This window comes from Oenanthe melanoleuca, chromosome 21, assembly GCF_029582105.1.
Source record: "Oenanthe melanoleuca isolate GR-GAL-2019-014 chromosome 21, OMel1.0, whole genome shotgun sequence".
NCBI lineage: Eukaryota > Metazoa > Chordata > Aves > Passeriformes > Muscicapidae > Oenanthe > Oenanthe melanoleuca.
The window spans coordinates 4,821,244-4,841,084 of NC_079354.1; the positions used below are offsets into that span (position 1 = coordinate 4,821,244).

At 43.0% G+C, this 19,841-nt stretch overlaps 2 protein-coding genes across 2 annotated transcripts in view; one reads left to right on the forward strand and one right to left on the reverse strand.

The window, feature by feature from the left end:
• PLCH2 (phospholipase C eta 2) overlaps positions 1-13,438 on the reverse strand; it is a 73,284-nt gene extending 59,846 nt beyond the window's left edge. The window contains exons 1-3 of the mRNA XM_056507894.1: positions 13,094-13,438; positions 4,885-5,009; positions 4,306-4,792 (exon numbers count right to left, since the gene is read on the reverse strand). Coding sequence (XP_056363869.1) covers positions 4,306-4,417 — 112 coding nt within the window. The 5' untranslated portion in view covers positions 4,418-4,792; positions 4,885-5,009; positions 13,094-13,438. The remainder of the gene's footprint in view (positions 1-4,305; positions 4,793-4,884; positions 5,010-13,093) is intronic.
• Positions 13,439-15,883: 2,445 nt separating this feature from the next.
• On the forward strand, positions 15,884-18,912 carry PEX10 (peroxisomal biogenesis factor 10). The gene is made up of 6 exons (XM_056508170.1): positions 15,884-16,094; positions 16,233-16,313; positions 16,753-17,159; positions 17,801-17,976; positions 18,258-18,393; positions 18,682-18,912. Exons 1-6 carry the CDS (start codon positions 15,986-15,988, stop codon positions 18,751-18,753), a joined length of 981 nt encoding a protein of 326 aa, XP_056364145.1. The 5' UTR covers positions 15,884-15,985; the 3' UTR covers positions 18,754-18,912.
• The last annotated feature ends 929 nt before the right edge of the window (positions 18,913-19,841 follow it).

The window sequence follows — 19,841 nt, forward strand, 5'->3', positions numbered from 1 at the left end:
AAGCAGATACCTCCCTGCCCCATAGCAGGTGTCAATTCATTGGTATTTAGGTTCCTTCCAAGAGATTGCAGCAGGAATGTCTGAGCCTGAATAGGAGGTAGGAGACTAAACACCTTGAGGCATCTTGGCACAGAGCCTCCAAAAACTACATGACAATGCACTTTACCAAAATACAGGCAAACAAAAATCCCAACCAAAAAACACTAAGAAATAAGTTAATCTAGAAAGCCTTAGACATTTTCATTACCTGTTGAATCTATTTGTGTTAAATGGCAAGGCTTGAAAAGTTCACTTGATTCAAGCTAAAATCATTGAGGAAACAAATATACATTCCTCAAAGATAGGAAAAAGGAATCTGAGTCACATCAGCTGAAAGATAAGATATTTAAGCACAGTCATAATGAAGTTCAAGGTTCTGAGCTCCAGTGATTCATTCTGGACTCCTAAGCCTGAGCCTCCTGCTCAGCCCTTTGCTGGCGGCAAGGAGCCAGACATCCTTCAGGTTCCTTGTGGCATACATGATCCCCAAACCCCTGCCCTCCATCAGGTACAGGAGATGTATTTATGGAGTGTGAATGAATGGGCAGAGCTGAGAGCTGCCCTTGGGTGCTGAGCCCCAGCCAAGGTCACCTCTGCCTGCAGTGACCTCAAGACACATCCTTGTCCTTTACAATGCACTCTGCTTCACAGAAAGGAACAATTTCTTAAAATCTTCTTACAATTTTGTTATTTCTTAATGTGATATTAAAATGCTCAAAGATTGAATGCTTTCAAACAATTTTCCTTCTAAGACTTGAACAGTGTTAAATAATTCTACATGAGCCTGGACATCCAAAATCAGCCTTTTCAACAACTGAAAACTGATTCAGTTTCTCTGTTCCATCAGTGCTCAGATCAATTCCAGGCCACCACCACCCAAGATTAAAAACCTGCAGGGTTCAAACTCCTCTGTGCTCTACAAATTGCATGTTGCAGAACAGTTCCCAAGCAGCTGATACCAGCACCCACTATTGTCACTCTCTAGATCTTACCAGAGTTATTTCAGTTCTGAATTGCTGAGGTTGGACATTATTATTATTTGTACTTCAGAACACATAAAAAATACCTAAACATGAGTGAGAAGTGTCTGTTGTACAGGAACAGCAGTTCCCATTTATAATCAGAATAAGAGATAACATAAGGATGAAATGAAGTTACAAAAAGAGCCAAACAACAAGGCAGTAGCAGAATCAGAACTAGGATCTGGATTTGCTGAGCAGTCCAGTATTGTGTCCTTAGATTCATATCTTCATTACAGCAGTCTGTGGACTCATTAACATAAATGTGTATAAGCTGATGTTGCCAACAAAGGAAACAATTGTGCATTCTGCAAACCTCACTTGTGCATTTCTGCCTCTGCAGCAAGAGGGAGGACAAACAGCAGCTCTCAGTGCTCATTACACTACAGCCTTGTCCTCCATTCAGGAAGGAATAAAGGTGTTGAAAACATAACTGTCAGTTGAGACTGTGCAAAACCTTCAGAATCTGGTGTGACAATTTTGTAGCAGCGCTGTCTGTGTCATACCAAATTGAAGAGAATGACATGTTTGAGTTCAGTCATTAAAGGAATAACAGTGTGTCTGTTCAGACTGGATTCAAACTGCACCAACACAACCCAAACCTAAACCAGGTCCCATTCTTCCTTCACTCCCTGTACACACAGAACAAGCAAAACTGCAGCATCAGGTCACATTTTATTCTTAGCTGATAGGCAGTTTCACAGAAATCTAACTTTAACTGAAGTTCCTGTCAGACAGCTGGTGCCAATTCACAAAATATCACCTGTGTGTCTGTTCTGCAGCTCAGCCTGTGCCACAGAGTGGTTTGGGCTGGAAGGGACCTCTGGAGATGCCCCAGCCCAAGCCCTGCCATGACAGCAGCTGCTCACAGGCAGGCAGATGTTGGAGCCCCAGCTGAAGGCCAGCTTAAGTGCTTCTCCAGGCTAATCTGATGTACCACATATCTCAGCAAACAGGATTTTGCATGTCTGTGCACAACACTCTTTCATCAGATTACAAGGGAAAAGTGAGTCTAGACATGCCAGAGCATATTTGAAAAATAGAGGATTACTGAGTTTGCCATATACTTTCTTGATTTTGGACTCTCCCAATGCTGCTGTTATAAGCACTAATGACATTATATGTAACCAAATTATGTAAAAGTTAATTGCATTCCACTCAGATTTCCTTTTACATAGCGATCTGCTTCCTCATCCATGTACAACCTACAATGAAAAGTGGAGATTTTACAGCAAAAAAGCAATAGGTTTTAAAAGTGTCTCAGTTGATGAAACATCAGAGAGCTGCACAAGAGTGCCAAGCGTTCCAAGCCACTGAAAATGAGTAAGCACAGAAGGAGATTGCAGGTACCTGTGACACTGTAGGGCCAAATGATCAGTTGAGGGGCACTTAATTAACTCCATGGCAGTTATTGCAACCAGTGGTTCAACTCTCCAGCTCCATCCTTTCCCAAGTTTTCTGGCAGATAAACTCACCCAAATACAAAAAGAGAAGCATGCATTTGGCAGCCTGGGCCTGACAGAGCTGAGATGTTATTTCTGAAGGCAGCAGCTCAGCAGTGTCTCTGCCACGTCTGTGCAGGTGCCTCAGTCTGTCACAGTGCAGAGAAAACCAGATCAGAGCTGCATTTCAACAGAGCCATGGAAAGAGTTAATGAGGGACTCAAGGCCAGGCTCAAGTGGGTGTTCTGAACCAGCCTGCAAAGGGATTCCTGAGCCCAGACCAGCTTTTGTTTAGGTCCAGACCCACTTGCATTGGAATGCTGGAAGTGCTGCTCAGGCACAATGCAGACTTTCTCTCCCTCCAGCTATTTCTGCCTTTTCTTTGCACTTTGTCCTAGGTTTGCACACTGACAGAGATTCATGTACAGGAATATGTGATGCACATTCAGAAGCCACCATCCTACAAATAAAAAACAAGTTCCCTAACAGTCAGTTTATGGGTATAGCAATACCTGGAATAGATCACCTCACTTCTGCAGTGCCAGGACACACAAATGATGTAATACACCCATTTCACATCTAAATTTCTGCACTTTGCTTTTCCAAACTCCTTGCAAATCAGTATAAGGAAAGAAGAACCCTTAGACAATTATACCAGCTTGATGGCTCTACTTGGAAAAGTAACATCAGCAAATGTGTGAGAAAGATAAGAAGTAGGATAATGAAAATCAATCATGGATTGATTATTTCATTGACAGGCTATTTCTAATACACCTTCAATATAAATATATACAGCTAGTAAAAAATATACTTATCAGTACAAATTGTAAGCCGACAGAAGGCAAAGCTGATCTCACAATTGCTGGGTATTTAACCAAAGTACAAAATTAGGTCCTGTGAAAACCCAGCCAAAATTTTAGTGCTGTCTACTTCATGATTGTAGACAGTAAATTAAATGCATTTCAAGTAAATGAGTCCTGTGTTGAATAAATGAAGTTTTGATTTAAATAATAAGTTAAATAATCTTTTCTTTTTTTTTTTTTTATTTATTTTAAATGCAAAAAACTCCAGCCTCTCCTCCCTCAGATGTCTCCCATAGCACAAATTCATCTGCCACAGACATCAGTTGCACAATTCCCTCCCTCCTACCCAATCTCCAGTCTACACTTGATGTGCACAATCACATCTGTAATCTCCAGAGCTTCCTAAGAGAAGAGCTCATTTTCCCCTGTGCAAGCTGTCAACACTGAAAAAAGAGCAACAGCCAACAAGAGTTATTCTTTGAGCTCTGCATCTCCCAGCTCAGTTCAGACAACTCCATGGCACAGAGCCACAACCTGAGGCACTATAAATCCCAGTCTCATCAACTTCAAAAAAGATTTTCCAGAAGCACTGGAAAGAATCAAGGAAAAAAGTTGCAATCTCTTGTCAGTCTCATCCCAGGATACTAATTTACATTTTTTACAAGTTTTACAAATTCTACACATGAAGTTCCCTTCACACGACTGGAACCTCACAGACTGTACAAGCAAGGACAGAAGAAAGAACAATTTAAAGTTTTCCTCAGTGTACAGGGCAATGGTTGTTTTGGGGATTTTTTTTAGTATGCTTTACCCAAACCCTAGTCACAATACCAACTACACAGAAAAAAGGGACTGAGGAATATATAAGCACAGTTCCCTCAAAATTAAGGGAAACTAGCAGTCCCATACAAAATATCAATACAATAGAAATAAATTTGGAGAAGAAAAAAGTGCATTTTCAATACCAAACTATGAGATGAAAGGATGGCCCCTTCCACTCACCTACTGTGAGGATGTTTGCAGAGAGGAAATGGCAGCAGTTTCCCTCATGGAGAATGGATTCTTCTCTTTGTGTCAAATCCCCTGCTGCAGATTTTGGAGAAGTCACAGCCATCTCAAACTTTCAGAGCAGCCTAGCAACAGTGCTTGCTCCAAGTCAAACACAGCACTTCAGTGCAGATATCTGCAGAAAGTTTCAGTCAAGCAATGAAAATATCCAAGAAAAAGCAACAATTTCAGGATGCTGATGCTTTGCTTGCTTTGGAAGTGCCAGTGAGTGCCTTCTCTGGAATTCCACATTCAGAAGACTGTCCTGGTTTAATTCTTTTGACACATATTCCACTCATTGAACAACTGAATTTGCAGTATCAGTGTGGAGAAGGAGCCACGGAGCTCAGTCTTGGCAGGATGGATGTGAGGGCCCTTCCCAGGAGCACAGGAGTTACAAACATTCCATGTATCTTCCCAGTGGTTCTTGCATGTGGCTACCCTGGAGAAGACATTTTTGTAAATAGTGGAAGTTACTTTAACTGTGAGATATTTGCTACAGGAACATATTTAGGTGATGCACAAGGGACTGACCTCAGCAGACAGAAGGCACCAACGCTTCCTTCCCTCACCCCAGGATTTTCCACAGACAGAGGAAGCTCCACTTTGGCCAGCAGCAACTTCTCCAGGAGCCAAAGTACTCATGCTGGGGTTAATTACTTTATACACACAAACACACAGAGATATAATATGTACACACACTCTAACTCAGTCTTTCTGCACAACAAGTGCAGGTATTGTGTACATCCCCAAAGGACTCTGCCTGATGAGGGCTCCTTCATTCACTTCCATCTCTTCCCTTAAAGCTCTTTGCTCCTCTTACCTGTTGTCAGCTGTCTCCATCCTGTATCTCTGTCACTGTCTGGCATTCCCTTCCCCCTGGATACAGAGGACTCACCTTTCCAAAACTTTCAGTGGGAGAAAGGAGGCCAAAGAAAGCTCCCTCCAAAACAGGAATCACACCAGACAGAAACCTGGGATCCTACTTAGTGCTGGTAACTGTTTGAATCTCTGGGAGTCTCCTTCAGTTTGTAATTACAAGTTGAGCTCTGAAACATTGCCCTAACTTGTTTTGTTGTGAAAGCACAGATCCAGTTTGACATTATTTTAAAGAGAGAGGGCAATGAAGCTCATTATTAATTAAAGTGATTAGAAATAGAGGAGGGGGTTTGAGACATTTGTAGCAAAAAAATGAGTAAGAGAATGCCCTGCTAGAGCATCTGCCTGCTTGAAGCTGTACCTCTCTCCTTGTCTTTGGTCCCTCATTCAGCTTCTCTGGGAAGTCACTTCCTCCCTGCCATTATCTTTTCACCAAGCCCCACCTTCTCCATTCTCGAGCTGCTCACAGGGAGCATCAGTCAGTGAAGTAACATCCTTATGTGGAGCCAAATGCATGACAACTTCATCTAAGGGACAGCAATACTTGGTAATTTACCCTGTAAAAAGTCAGTATCATTACAATCATTTGTTTCCACATTTAAATATCTCACAGGACACCCTGTGGCTGTGCAATAGTTGTGGGCATCTCAGAGAGTGACATTCATTTGGCAAGGAATATCTTTATTACAGAGCACAGCTGGAGTAATCAAAACCCAAATTACAAACTTAGGGCAAATTTCAAAAGCTGACTGGATTGAGAGAACAGGAAGATAATAGATTATCAAAGATCCTGTGCCCCCCAAATACTCATTTTTGTACATGCTGTAAACATGCTGTACCTGTAATTGTATCCCTTCATAATTTCCTGACATATACATAAACAGGTAAAAGAATACAGAGCAAACATTCTGCTTTAGACTGAGCAAAATAAATTCATATATTTCCATGTATTCACTTAATACATTTCATATATTCATTTTGTGAATCCCAAAATTAATGGTTTTTTCCTTTAGGTTAATCCTTGAATTGATACACAAAATGCACTTACATACACAGAGCTGACTTGTTTATTTAGAATGGAACCCAAAGTAGATGTTAGAAGGCATGTCAGGATTTAAATCAACTTGTCCAGTGAAAAAGCCAAAACTGCACCCAACAGCATTTCTGGAGCAGGCACTTCTGCAGATGACAGGCACTGCCTCAGTTATCATCTGCTTTGGTCATCTGGGCAACTCCTGACCACAATTTTATAGCCACAAAGTGCCATTTCTGGTACCTGTGCACTGAGTGTTTAACCCAAGAATTGAAATTATGAAATTATTAATCCAGGAATCACAGGCTTACAGGACAGAGGAAACTGTTTTAACATCAAGACAAGATCAGCCCGTTTCCTTTGCAGAAAGATGAACTGGTGGGTAGTTACCTTGCAGACTCTCTCACCTCTTTGCTTCAGGGCTTTTTTGAAAGGCCATTTCCTTTGTAGGAAGTTCAATCAGTGACTCATTAGACACCAAAGAACATTTCCATGAGGGCAAGGAAGACTGAATGGGCACGGGTGCTCCTGCTGGTGCCAGAGCAGCATCATTCCAGTGAAAGCAGGTGAGCTTTACATTGATGTGGCTTGTTAAATATTTTATTATCTCGAGTTACGTCAAATTCATGTTCTTTATGCTTTGTTATGATCTGAAAGTGAAGCTACTTTGAGGCAGCTGATCTCTGAATGTCTTCACTTTCCATGCAAAAGATTTCTTCCTGCACTCAGTCCCACCTTTTACAGCTTCCTACGGGTCCTCAGAGTCCCCTTCCTCCCCTCCCTCTCTTCAGCATACCTATGTTGGTAAAAAAATTAAAGCTGAGCCCCTCTTCCCAAACCAATCCCCATAAATCCTAAGCAGCCAATGGAAAAATACACAACGAATCCCTAAAAATACAGATTGGTATCTCAGAACAACATTCAGGGGCCAGATTTCCTATTAAAGTAAATGAAAGAAGCTCAATTGGCTTTTCTCCAAAATCTGTTGTGAAGGTTGTGTGATGGAAAATCTCAGTTGCACTGGCTGGAAATACCTCACCTCTGTTACAGTAGGAACCACGGTGGCTCTGAGAACAGCACTGCTCATTGACAGAAGACATCAAACAGCCAAAAAAGAGCAATTGTATCTGTTCAGACCACATGAACAAGATTTAAACTGTCTGCTCAGGCTAAGATTATTGTGTGAGGTTCTGTATTCCCTTGGAAAAGAGGATTTAAAACCCTAGAGGCAGGATCTGTATCACTTACAGACAATAAAAGCTGTGTACACCATTAACAATTCTCTAGCCATTTTTATATCACTGTAGTATCTAAAGCTTAACCCCACAAGACCTGCTTTTGTTCAGGGAGGTTTTGAGTGGCATCCACAGAACTCAGACAAGCTCTGATATCCTCCCAGGACAGATACACTGATACCGTGGATGAAACACACAAAAACCAAGTCATCACTTAAACCTGAATAGTTTGATCAGGAAGCAGATCAATGGATAAAAGATCAAAGTACCACCAAATGGGAGGAAAAAAAATAATACTTTAAAGCATTTAAATGTGAGAGCTGGGATTTGCTTTTAAGCTGCAGTGTGGCTGCCTCTGCCACGCTGCTCATCTGAAGGAATGCAGCTCCATTCAGCGGGAATTGCAGGAGATAACCTGCAGGTCCGGGCACGCCAGAGCACAGCCGGGCTGCTCCAGGAGGAGAGGAGGCTGCTGCAGCCCCGTGGAGCCAGGGGTGAGCACACACCTTAGGGTGTGAGCCCGCATTCCTCTTCCCAAGGGACAGAGCTCACTCTCAACACAGTCCCATGGCAAACAGCTCGGTTAAAAAGGAGAAAGTGAAGAAAGGCAGTCAAGAGACATCAGAATGCATTTCTGGCAGGCTGGTGTGTTCACCTTCACGCAGAACAGAGTCATCCCACTTGAAAGGAGCACTTAACATTTGTCAGCTTTTCCTCACCCGCCCCTTACAGCCTGAGCTGGAGCTGCACATGCAGGAGCTCTGCATTTTTGTAGAATGATGTAACTGAATATTCCTTATGCAAGTAAGCAGACTTGTTATTAAATCCAAATTACTTATTTCAGGTTTGTATGGACCACGTCATACAAGCTTAGCATTCACTTTATGAAACAAAATGTGAAATTTTTAACGATTTCTATCTGTAGGAATAGACTTGTTTGCAATCCCCTGCCCTATTTATCCTGAATTGCCAAAACCCCTCTCGGTTTCACCATCACTCCTTGTCACCAGCCAGTTCCCAGACCTGTCTGAAGTGACAATGGAAACACAGCAGCCTCTTGCTTCTGAAGAACATTTGCATTTTGTATTAGCAAGGGAGAACTGGCAATTTCTATTAGGAGGCAAAAGGAACTAATTAAGCAAAGCCCTAAATCTCATCCAACAGCTTGGCTCAAAAGAACTTTGAAAATAAAAGTTTCATACTCTGGACCACAAAAAACAAAAAGCCTCAGAGAAGAAAAGAGGGGAGGAAGATCTCCTTGTTAGGAGACAGACAGAAAGTGAGGACTCCTGGAAAAGGTTCTGCTGCACTTGGGAATTTCTGAGTCATATTGAGGAGGGATAGGCTATGGGCTCCAATGCCACTTGTAATCAGATCTATAATTCTAATAATGCTCATGCTGTCAATTGTGCTGGCAGTCTTGGTCACTCTCCAGAAGTCTGATTTTTTAAATTTTTTTTCTTCAATTCCATGTAAATGAGCAGGAATTTCTTTTAAGAACAATGTCTTTAATCAAACTGCTTCAGTTCCGTACAGCAGCTTATTGCTGCACTGATGAATCTCTTGGATATTAAGGAGTAATTTATACTGGGGGAGTTAGAGAAAATGTGTCAACTTGTGCTCCCCTTTCACAAGTCAGTGGCAAATGATCAGCTTGCTCCTGAGGATGCCTGGTAGGGCCAAGCACCAGAGCCCAAGCACAGCAGACAGACACTGGGAGAATATTGCAAACAGGAAAAACACGCTTGTGCTTGGCAACTTCAAGAGGATGCTGCCATTTGATTTTTTTTTTTTTTTTTTTTTTTTTTTTTTTTTTTTTTTTTTTTTGCCAAATATCCAAACCAATTTCTTAAATGATGAATCTCCTTCTCTATTAGCAGGAATGAGTCTGTGAACCACTTAATCCATCCTCATTTTGTCAAACAGAGGGCAGTGACGTGCACACATGGGAATTACAAGGCAGCAAGCCTTTAGGGCCTGATCCAATAAATATCAAAGTACAGCTCTGCTTCACTCTCCACCTTATCATGGACTTTAGTACTTGGTTAGTCAATAAATAACATTACTTCAATAACCTCATCTAACTCAGTCTAATATTACAGGAGGGGAAGAAGTGGGATAGGTCAGTTTATACTGTAGGAGACAAAAGCCTGTTAAGTTGTTTAAATAGAAAATATCTCACTTAGTCCTTGCAGCAATCCCATTCAATAATGCCATTATAACTGATCCCAAAGTTGTGTTTTTGAGGTTCACTTCTGCAGGCTATAGGACTTCTTCCAGGCACCTCAATTACAGCTGTCATTGTTTCTTTAGGCTTCATTCCTTACCTTTTTTTTTTTTTTTTTTTTTAATTAAATAAAACACAGATTACATGTTTTTAGTTAAGGGAAGAGAAAACTTCCAGAGAATTCATTCCAGCATCTAAGGGCAGTAGGAAATCTGGAATAATAAGCTGTAGGGCTTGGGTGGGGGGGCGGAGGGTTATGTTGAAGGGGAGAAGAGGCAGGGAGGAACTTCTGTTATTTTACAGTAACTAATCCTGCAAGGAAAGCTGAGAGGAGACATCCTCTGAACACCAGACCAAATACAAAAAGTGCTGTTGCAAGTTCCTACATAACAGCCCTTGGCAAACACCCTCAGGAATTGGGAACTCCAGAGCTTGTGCAGCACTTCCAATCTCTCCCAGGAATGTTAACATGGAAAGATCCCTCACCTTCCCACCTGATTTCCCTTGTCATGTCTGAGGCAATCCAGAAGATTCTATAGGAGCCATTCCCTAATTAAATAAAAAATGTGGACCAAGATCAGAACCAGCTACACCAAAATCAGTCTCTCAAGTTTCGTGCTGTATTTGTGATGCAAATGGATCTGAAATCCTCACTCAGGTCATGCCTGTCTTGATGTCTGCACCCAAAATGTCTCTCAGGACTGCACAGTCTCATAGCAAAGAGCAGGAGGAAGCTGAGAACTTTGTCTCAGCATGTGTGAAGTTTGTCACAGCCTGCACTGTGCAGGAACCTATTCCATGACTCTGCTGTGCACCTACGTGTGTGAGGGGAAGTGCTCCACCCCCACAAAATGAAGACAGATTAAACAATGAATAAAAAGATTGGAAATTCCCTACAGATTTAGAGTCTGTGCCCTAAGCAGTGGTGTGGAGACCAGAATTTCAGTGATTTGCAGCAAAAACAGGGCTGAGGAGTTGCACACAGTGGCCATGGATAGCTGTCCCCTCAGAGCAGGGCTTGGCTTAGGTCATCCAGGGCTTTCCTTCTCTGCCAGCTGAGCCTGGATTCACAGTCAGTACCTACTGCTCGTGTCACAGCTGCCACCAGGAACTGTCACAAGTGATGGACACAAGGTTTGCCATCATCCAGTGAGGCCAGAGCTGACAATGGGAGAAGTGAACTCACAAATGTGGTCAAGACAGTGGAAGTGAAAGAAGATTCAGGCAAAACACTGGATAATCTATTTCAATATTAAGATCAGATCAATTTAAGCTTATCATGGGAAGAAGTGGGTCATTTTAAAGATAACTAATGCAGAACTGAGATATTTGTGTGCATGAAAATTGTATTGCAGTGAATTCAGATGATCCTTAATAACTGCAAGGCTATCTTTGCTGAAAAATCTCTTCAGCCTCATCCTCTAGCCCACTCAAATTCATTTATACAGTAATTTTCTCAGCTCTGGACAATAACAAGAACAAATTCCAGTGATATTCACAAGTTTGTTGTCTCCTTTGAGCTATATTTAGGAACTGAGGGCTCTGTACCATTTATTTCAAAACATTTATTTCAAAAAAGTGAGATTGTGTTGTTTTGAAACTATGTGTACAGGACTTCAGAAGAGCCTTGCACATCACATATTTTATTGTTCTGTTGTTCCTGCAGGACCATTCACTAAGATGCTCTCAGTTGCCTTGGGTTAAGTATGGAGTAGCTTCTAATTCAGAAAAATTATAGAAACAATGAATGAAAACAAAAGTCTTTTCAGACAGTGTAGAAGGAAATGGCTATAAACTGGAATGTTATCATCCTTTCTTGCAAAGCCAGAATAAACTTGTTCTTTGGCTGAGAATAATCAAAATACACTGCATTATAGGAGCTCATCTTGCCAATAGAGTCATTAAACATAAGAGTCAGTGAGCCCTGAGTGCTTCAAGATTCAGTTATACAGGTTTATATTATAAAATCGGGTATGACAGAAGCAGTTCTGGTGAAATGTTGCTTATTGAATAAAAAAGCCCACTGTTAACAGCTCTGCCATGACAAATATTTCTGTATCTGGTCATGGCATGTATGCTTTGTAATGAACCCTCATTGCCTGAAGCAGAGAGTCTGCAACAAGCAGAGCCAAGGTAACATTTCTCCCTGTCCCCCCACCATTCCTGAGGCCACCAGGACACAGTGACTCTGACACCACCCAGCCTTGCCCACATTTAGATAACTCAGCGTCCTCGGCACTCACCGACCCCCTCACTCACACTGAACAGTTTCTCACAGCTAATCTCACTGGGCAAAAAGCAATTCTCCCCAGCACGGTTTCTGCACCCTCAGTAAGGACAGAAAAAGCTTTCCCAGTAGACAAAACTTTCACCACATTCTTTTGAACAATAAGTTAACTTTGAGCTCCATTCTGAACATGGCATCAACTTCCTACCTCAAACCAACCACAATCAGCACTGACTCTTAATCTACTTCTGTTTTATTTTATAACAGGCAGCTTACCTCTACCATGAAACAGAACATGATTCTGGAAATCATCACCCCGAGGATTCAGGGTGTATTTAAGACCTACATCTGAACCCTGAAGCCTAAGGCATTTGGAGCATACATAGCCCCAGCAATCCATCCTTACTACTTTCCACATCTCTGCAATCATTACACAATTTTTTATGCCAGTAAAGAACTGAAACTATTTCTCCACAGCCCATAAAAAAAATGAGCAAATTTTTAAAAAATAAATTTAAAATTTCAAAAATAAAAACATGCATTCCTTTTCAAAGTCATGCATGTCTCTTCTCCCAAGTTAAGACTTGGCTGTTCAGTCAAAATCAGCCATGTTCTATTGCTAAACTGGTATTTTATTTGAATATCTGAAGTTTATTTTACATCCAACCTCTTTTATCCAAGTCAGTTTTCTTTTTGGCTCCATACACCTGGGAAAGCTCAAGGCTCAGGTTATCATTTTGAATGAATGCAGTAGTCTTCCATTTAAAGAGCAGTTTTCCAGTTAGAAAAGTCTAAACTTGAATCACAAATGCTGTTTGCTTCATCCCTAAACTCAAGCTTCAAGCTCAGAGAATCTAAAAATTTAGGACTATCAGAATTCCAAGATTCCTGATCATTTTTATGAACAGGAGAAAGCATGATAAAATTTTAAAAAGCATTAGACATGATGCTCTTTCGATTTTCCCTCCTCCTTCAAAAAGACAAGTGCAAAGTAGTAACAAATTCTGTTACAGCTATAAGGCTGTTATTATAATTATAAACGTTTCTAACGCCCAAGAGTGAGCACCAGTGGTGAAAGCACAGCAGAATGATCGCTGCCGGAGAAAGGAGCGCAGCAAGCGGGAAGGGAACGCGGCACACACCTCAGTGTCCCCGGGCCGAGCAGCGCAGACGGGCTGTCCCTGTCCCCGCTCCTGTGCCCAGCCTTCATCGCCGGGACAGACCCGGCTCCAGGAGCGAGCGCGGAGCCGCGGCGGGATCTCACATCCGAGGGCTCCCAGCTCTCCGGGCACAAAGCAGCTTTACAAACTGTTCAAACAGCTCAGCTCCAGGGTAACAAGTTCAAAGTGGGAGGAGGCAAAAGGAATCGGAGGGTGGTAACAATGCCGAGCAGACGTTTCGCTCCTTTTGCATCCGCAGAACCTGTTCTTCAGGTTGGAAAGTGAAACATCTGCCCGCTGCCCTGGCTGAAAGCTGCGCTCCGAACCTCTTGTCTCCCAACAGGTCTGCAGAGGCAAAATCAGATTTTATGATGCACAGACAAGTAGCCTGTGGGAGGAAAAGTTAATCATTGCTGAGCACCGAGGTTTTTTTACATTTTGGGCTTCCTTGTGGTAACGTCAGCTCGTTCCCCTGTCAGTCTGTTAGAAGGAAAAGCAGAGAAGCATGGCATGGAAATCAAGAAGCTCGGCTTGCAAAAACTTAATCAAAAGCACAGCTGCTGCGTTTTAAGAGATAATGGAGGTTTTCTGAAGTCACCAGCATCAATCAGAACACAAAGGAGAAGAATCAGATTTTCCTGGCAGATCATAGTGTAACAACTAGCATTTTATGTATGTGTGTGTTTATATCTATGTATGAATATATATATGAAAGCATATCACAAAATGGGAAGGTTATTTGGCATGCTGCACCTCCTCAGTTCAAAACACACTGACAGGAGCCTCACCCTTCAAAACATCACAAAACAGCTTTTAGAATATAATAAAATCCACATAATAAGTCAAAATGGGCATATACACAGAACATACACTCTTCTAATGTTTTAACATTTGCTGGCAGAGTCGGACATTCAGCTTTATAAATGGTTTCCAATCTAATAATTAAGTGGTTATTTGTCAAGATTTCAGCTTAGGAAAAAAAAAATCAAAAAACAAAAACAAACAAACAAACAAACAAATAAAATAACTTCTTTAGTTTCTTGACCCACAAAATAAGAAAATCAAATTTATCCACTTCAGTAAAAGGGCAACAAATAATTTTGGTATTTTTCTTATCAGCTGTTGGACGTGTGAGATAGACACAGCTCTGCCTTTAAACAAAAGTCCAAACATGAGAGATCGCACTGTAATTCTGAAGAAAACGACCCAAGAATTGGCCAACGAGTTTTTATTTTGTAAATTTTTAAAATTCTATAATTTAAGGTGGCAGCTTCGAGTTTCTTATTTAACAGCAGGCCCCTAAGATTTAATAGTGAAATTGTCCCATTCCAGATCGAGTTTCCCGTGGGACATTTCCTAATGCAGGTGCGCCCCCTAATGTTATGTGACGGAAAATGTAATTTTTTTTCCCCTAATTCCATTAATTTCACAGCTACAGAGGGAACAATCCGAGATTCCATTGATGCGATACATCCTAACAAATAAAAACTGAGCAGCGCCTGGAACAGGGAGGGAGGGATTAAGAATTTTTTGATTATCTGTGAGATTCATCACAGTTTACTTATCAAGCACAACTTCTGGTGCAGTTTAATTAGAACTTTGATGCCACGATATGTGGCACTAATAGGCTACTGAAAGGATTACAAATATCCAGTTTATTTGTGGTTATGTTTGGCCACAGGGAGCCTTTCTTTGCTTCTCAGTAAAAAGAAAGAAAAAACCGACCGAGCTCCGGCTCTCCCAGAACTTTCCAGTGAGTTCCTGCCATATCAGTCTATAAATTATTCACAAAAACACCTACTTTAATTCCAGTGAAAATAGTTTTGTCAAATAAATTAATTAAATGTGGAAATGTTTAACTGTGCCTTCACTTTAGCGTGCTGCAAAACTGAATTTATAACAATGCTAGGGGGAAAAAAAAACCAAAACAAAACGTGTTTTGGCAAAAATGTATGTACCAGACCTCAGAGTGTAAATATATATATACACACACATATGTATAGGTTGTGAACATTTACAGGATGCCTCTACCTTTGTCAAATTTTTTTTTTTTTTTTTTTTTTTTTTAAGAAATGGGGTGTTTGGGTTGTTGTTTTTTGCTGAAGAACTCACCAGTTCTGCTACACCCTGGCAGCCCCTGGTACCAGGAGTTTGGAGATGGATGCACTGACATGTTGATGTGTTTGTAGCTTTGCCGTGTGGAGGTGGTGTTTGTTGTTTGCCTCATGTTCGACAGCAAACAAAGGGCAGCTTGTTCAGTTTCCCCGTATAAACAGCTCGTCTTTGGAGGGATGCAAGGAGGCTTCCGCAGCTGTTAAAACAGCAATGGAGGGACACTGAATACGCTCCCTCTGAATGATCCCGGGCTGCGGAAGGGACAGAGGATTTGTACAAGATCGTGGAGTGCTGCACCTGCCTGGGAGCGGTGATTTGTGAACTGTTCTGAATGGGGCCCAAGATCTCATTTTTAGTGTTCTTACACCTCAGCTGCGACCGCGGCGCTCCTCCCCGCTCCTTTTCCCTCCCTTTTCCACTCCCCTCACAGCTCTTCCTCCCCTTTTCACGCCCCTTTTCCCACCCCTCACACCTCCTTCCCGCCCCTTTTCCTGCCCCTCACAGGCCCTTCCCTTCCCCTTTCCCTCCCCTTACACTCCCTTCGCTCCCATTCCCGCCCCTCACGGCCCCTTTTATCACTCTTTTCCCACTCTCTCCGCCCCTTGTCCCGCCCTCTTTCCCGCCCCTTTCGCCCCCTCAGGGCGCGGCCCCGCCCCTTTTCCCGCCCTGCACTGACGGGATATCCCTGCGCGGGCAGCGGGTGCTCCGCCGCTGCCGGGGCCGCGGTGCCGCCTCAGGCCCCGTGTCCCTCCGCCCGCCATGGCGGCGGCGGCGGGCCCGGCGCGGCTGGTGCGGTGCGGGCAGAAGGACGAGCTGTACCGGGCCGGGCTGCGCAGCGGGGCGGGCACGGCGCTGCGGGGGCTGGCGGGTAATGCCTGCGGGGGTTGGATCCGCCCCGAGCCCTCCCGGGTGTTCCGGGATCTGCCCTCGGCTCTGGATGGGGCTCTGAGGGGGAGAGGGGGCCGGGCAGGGCTCGGATTCGGTGCAAAGTGACCCCGTCCCGCAGGTGCCCGGCCGTGGCTGCAGTGGAGGAGGGAGGTGGAGCTGCTCTCCGATGTGGCCTATTTCGTGCTGACCACGCTGTCAGGTACCCTCCTCTGTCATTTATAATTTGTTATCATTTCTCCCAACATCTGAAAGCTGAGGGGCCGGTGCCGCGGCTGCTGCGCTGGTGATCACCATCTGAGACTGCCCAGCAGCAGAGCGAGTTGGTTTGGTTTGGATAAATGCCTTCTGGTAAATATGAAACCATGAAATTGTCGAGGTTGGGTTAAACACGCTTTATCAACACAGATAGATGTACTTCTAAAAGCAATTGAAAAAAAAAAAAAAGCAGGAAGAGATGACACCATGAAAAGTATCCCGGCTTTAAGCCTAAAACTGCAGATACTGGATGTCACCATGACACTTAACTTAATTTAACAGAAAAAAATTGACTATTTCCAAATTCCAGAGCCTCAGTTGTGGCCTGAACACCAGAATGATCTTGCAGTTGCCCTCTCACCGTTTTCTGTTTTATCGTTCAGGTTATCAGACTCTGGGAGAAGAGTATGTGAACATCATTCAGGTTGACCCGAGCAAGAAGAAGGTGCCTTCTTTCCTTCGTCGGGCACTCTTAATTTCCCTGCACACCGTGGTACCCTACTGCCTGGAAAAGGCACTGCTGCACCTGGAACACGAGCTGCAGATGGAGGCTGAGGAATCCAGGAGCCCAGAGAACCCCCCAGCACTTGGCTTCCCCAGCAGGACCCTAATTCGCAGCTGGATTCGGAAGCAGGTTGGGGAGCTCACAGAGCAACAGAAGAAAACAGCCTCCCAAATTGTGTATGTCCTTAAACAATCCATCCCTCTGCTGCACCGGCTCCACCTGGCAGTGTTCTACATCCAGGGCACCTTCTACCACCTGTCCAAAAGGATCACAGGGATTTCATATGTAAGTGGTTTTGTCCAATGCAGAATTTTGGCCTTTTCTGAGGTGACACACATGTAAAAGGGATAAGGAATTTGGCTGTGGTTGATTACACAGGCAGAGTAGAGGGATGAGAGGGAAAGTTTTGCTTTATGTGAGGGGTGATGAGTCCCTGCAGCCAAGAGGTTACAGGTAATAAACATGATGGCAAGTGTCACAAGTTAACACCTGTGTAACTTCAATCTGTCTACCACACATACACTGGAAGTGAGAGGTGACTTGACAAATCCATGGGAAATACTGTTTTAAACAAGACCCAATTTAGGTAGCACTTTTCTATATGAAGATCATTTTGTATCTTTCCAAAAAAACATCAGCCATACTGGCCCAGAAATGCGTATAGAAAAAAAAGTTCTCAATTCCCAGCATCAGTGTGAAAAAAAGGTGTCTGTTTGCTCAGAGATACAGAAGAAAACCAAACCAATTAAAGCTGCAATTTTTATGGGCAGACAGCAGCTAACTCCAGCCTGTGCTGAAAGACAGCTGGTTGAGACCCCTAAAATGTCAATTTTTTGGACATAATGAGAATCCCAAATCAAGTTTATTGCAGAGGGGGAAGTTTCCTAAAAACCACAGTAACAAAACATCTCTCTTCAATTCTGCAGCTGCATTTTGGAGGACCGCAAGGAGAAGACCAGAGTATCCGATCAAGTTACAAGTTTCTTGGAATAATTTCCCTTTTCCACCTTCTGCTGACCATTGGAGTCCAGATGTACAGCTTCAAACAGAAGCAGAGAGCGAGGCAGGAGTGGAGGCTGCACCGCAACCTCGCTCACCAGAAGTAAGAGGTGGTCCTTACTTCCTAGGAAAGAGGTGGGAATGTCACAGCACAGGAGTGACACCCCAGTTTAGGTTATAATCTGATGTAATGTAACATTTAATTAATTAGCAAAACTATTCCTCGTGGTTTTGTGCATGTCTTGGATTTCATGCTTTTATGTTTTTAAGACCTTTATGAAAAGGGTTGAAACTTGAGCACGGGGTTTACTTCAGGATGGTGTTATCCAGCATTTCTGACGAGCAGGTAAGTGCAATTAACCCCACTGTGCCTGTGTTAATTAGGAGCACGAGCAAGGAGGCGGCTGCCGGGCGCCAGTCGCGCTGCACGCTGTGCCTGGAGGAGCGGAGGCACAGCACAGCCACCCCCTGCGGGCACCTCTTCTGCTGGGAGTGCATCACTGCCTGGTGCAACACCAGGGTGAGTACACAGCACAGCCACTCTGCAACGTGCCCCCAGCCTGGCTGCCTGTGTCCTGGCGCTCACTAGGACACCCAGAGCTGACCAGCACCTAGGCAGTTGTTGAAATACTATGACAATTACATAGGTGAGGGCAGTAAGGTGAACACTTTAAACTGGGCTGGCTTAGGGGAGCTTGTACCACAGTTGGGACTGAAAAATTAATTTTTAAAAGTAGCTCAGCAGTTCTATTCATATTTTTAAATAGAACCATTCAGTCTGTCCATCTACTCCCTTTTCTTTCTGTAGGCAGAATGTCCACTGTGCAGAGAGAAGTTTCATCCTCAGAAACTGATCTACCTACGGCACTACCAAATGTAAAGGGAACCTCTTCTGTCTCCTGACAAGGGCCCGAGCTCATCCTCTCATACTTGTCCTACAGCTTGGGTTGGTCTGAGAAAAAGGTTTTAAAACTGGAAGCTCCCTGTGCAAGGTGGCTCTACATTCCTGTGTGGCAGAATAAAGCTATTTCTTCTTCCACCCTTCTGGCTCTTCTGCTGTCTCTTGACGGTAATAAAAATGGGTTTCTAAAAAATGCTTAACACAAGTTTAATAGTTTTCTTCCTTTTGGACAATAGAAAACTTAAATTCTCATTCTCAAAATACCAGTGTAGACAATGAGTCCTCCACTCTTCTGCAATATCATAAGACTCCCTTTCTCCTGTAACATCATCAAATCCATGCAGTGGTCTTCAGAAGCAAAGAACAGAAGCTGTACACAAAGCCTGGGTTTAAGAGCAGTGGAAGTTTTGGTTATAAATGCCATGTGCCATTGTGTTTGCAATAAAGCAGGATTCTGTGATTTGACAAACTGAAATCTGCTTAGATCGAGAGAAGCAACAAATGCAAAGCCCAAGTAATATAGATAGTGGACACTGATCTGTTAACATTCAGCTTCCAAACTCATTTTTTTCCATCACTATTAGCAATGGAGACTTTTCAGCAAGTATTCCAGACATTGAGGCTATAGAAATGTAACAAGGTGTGTTTTCCAAAGCCCAGGGGTGTTACCAATATCCCTGAGGCACAGGGAAAAAGACTGTTAGTTAACATACCTTGTCATTCTTGCATGATAGAAGATACAGAAGATCAATTTATATGTATTTTCCAAGTACAGGTAGGTGATCCAGACTGTGCATCATAAGTTACAGTTTAAATAAATCTGTCAAAAATGGCACTGAATGTGGTCTCGGGGGCGGGGGCAGGGCCAGGTGTGCTACACAAAAAGCACTTTTAAGATGGGTATTTGCACTGCAGAGATCCTGGTTATCCAGCTAATAATTAAATCTCCAAGTATTATAACAACCAGGTAAATTTAGTTTAACTTCTCATCCTATCAATAAATAGAATAAAAAACAGTTACTGGTAACTATGTGAACATTTCATCATCAGTACGAAAGTGACACCAT

Coding starts and splice junctions, on each gene's coding strand:
- PEX10 (XM_056508170.1), top strand. CDS start 15,986: ATGGCGGCGGCGGCGGGCCCGGCGCGGCTGGTGCGGTGCGGGCAGAAG. Junction 16,314..16,752: donor CGTGCTGACCACGCTGTCAG/GTACCCTCCTCT, acceptor TTTATCGTTCAG/GTTATCAGACTCTGGGAGAA. Junction 17,977..18,257: donor CGCAACCTCGCTCACCAGAA/GTAAGAGGTGGT, acceptor TGTGTTAATTAG/GAGCACGAGCAAGGAGGCGG.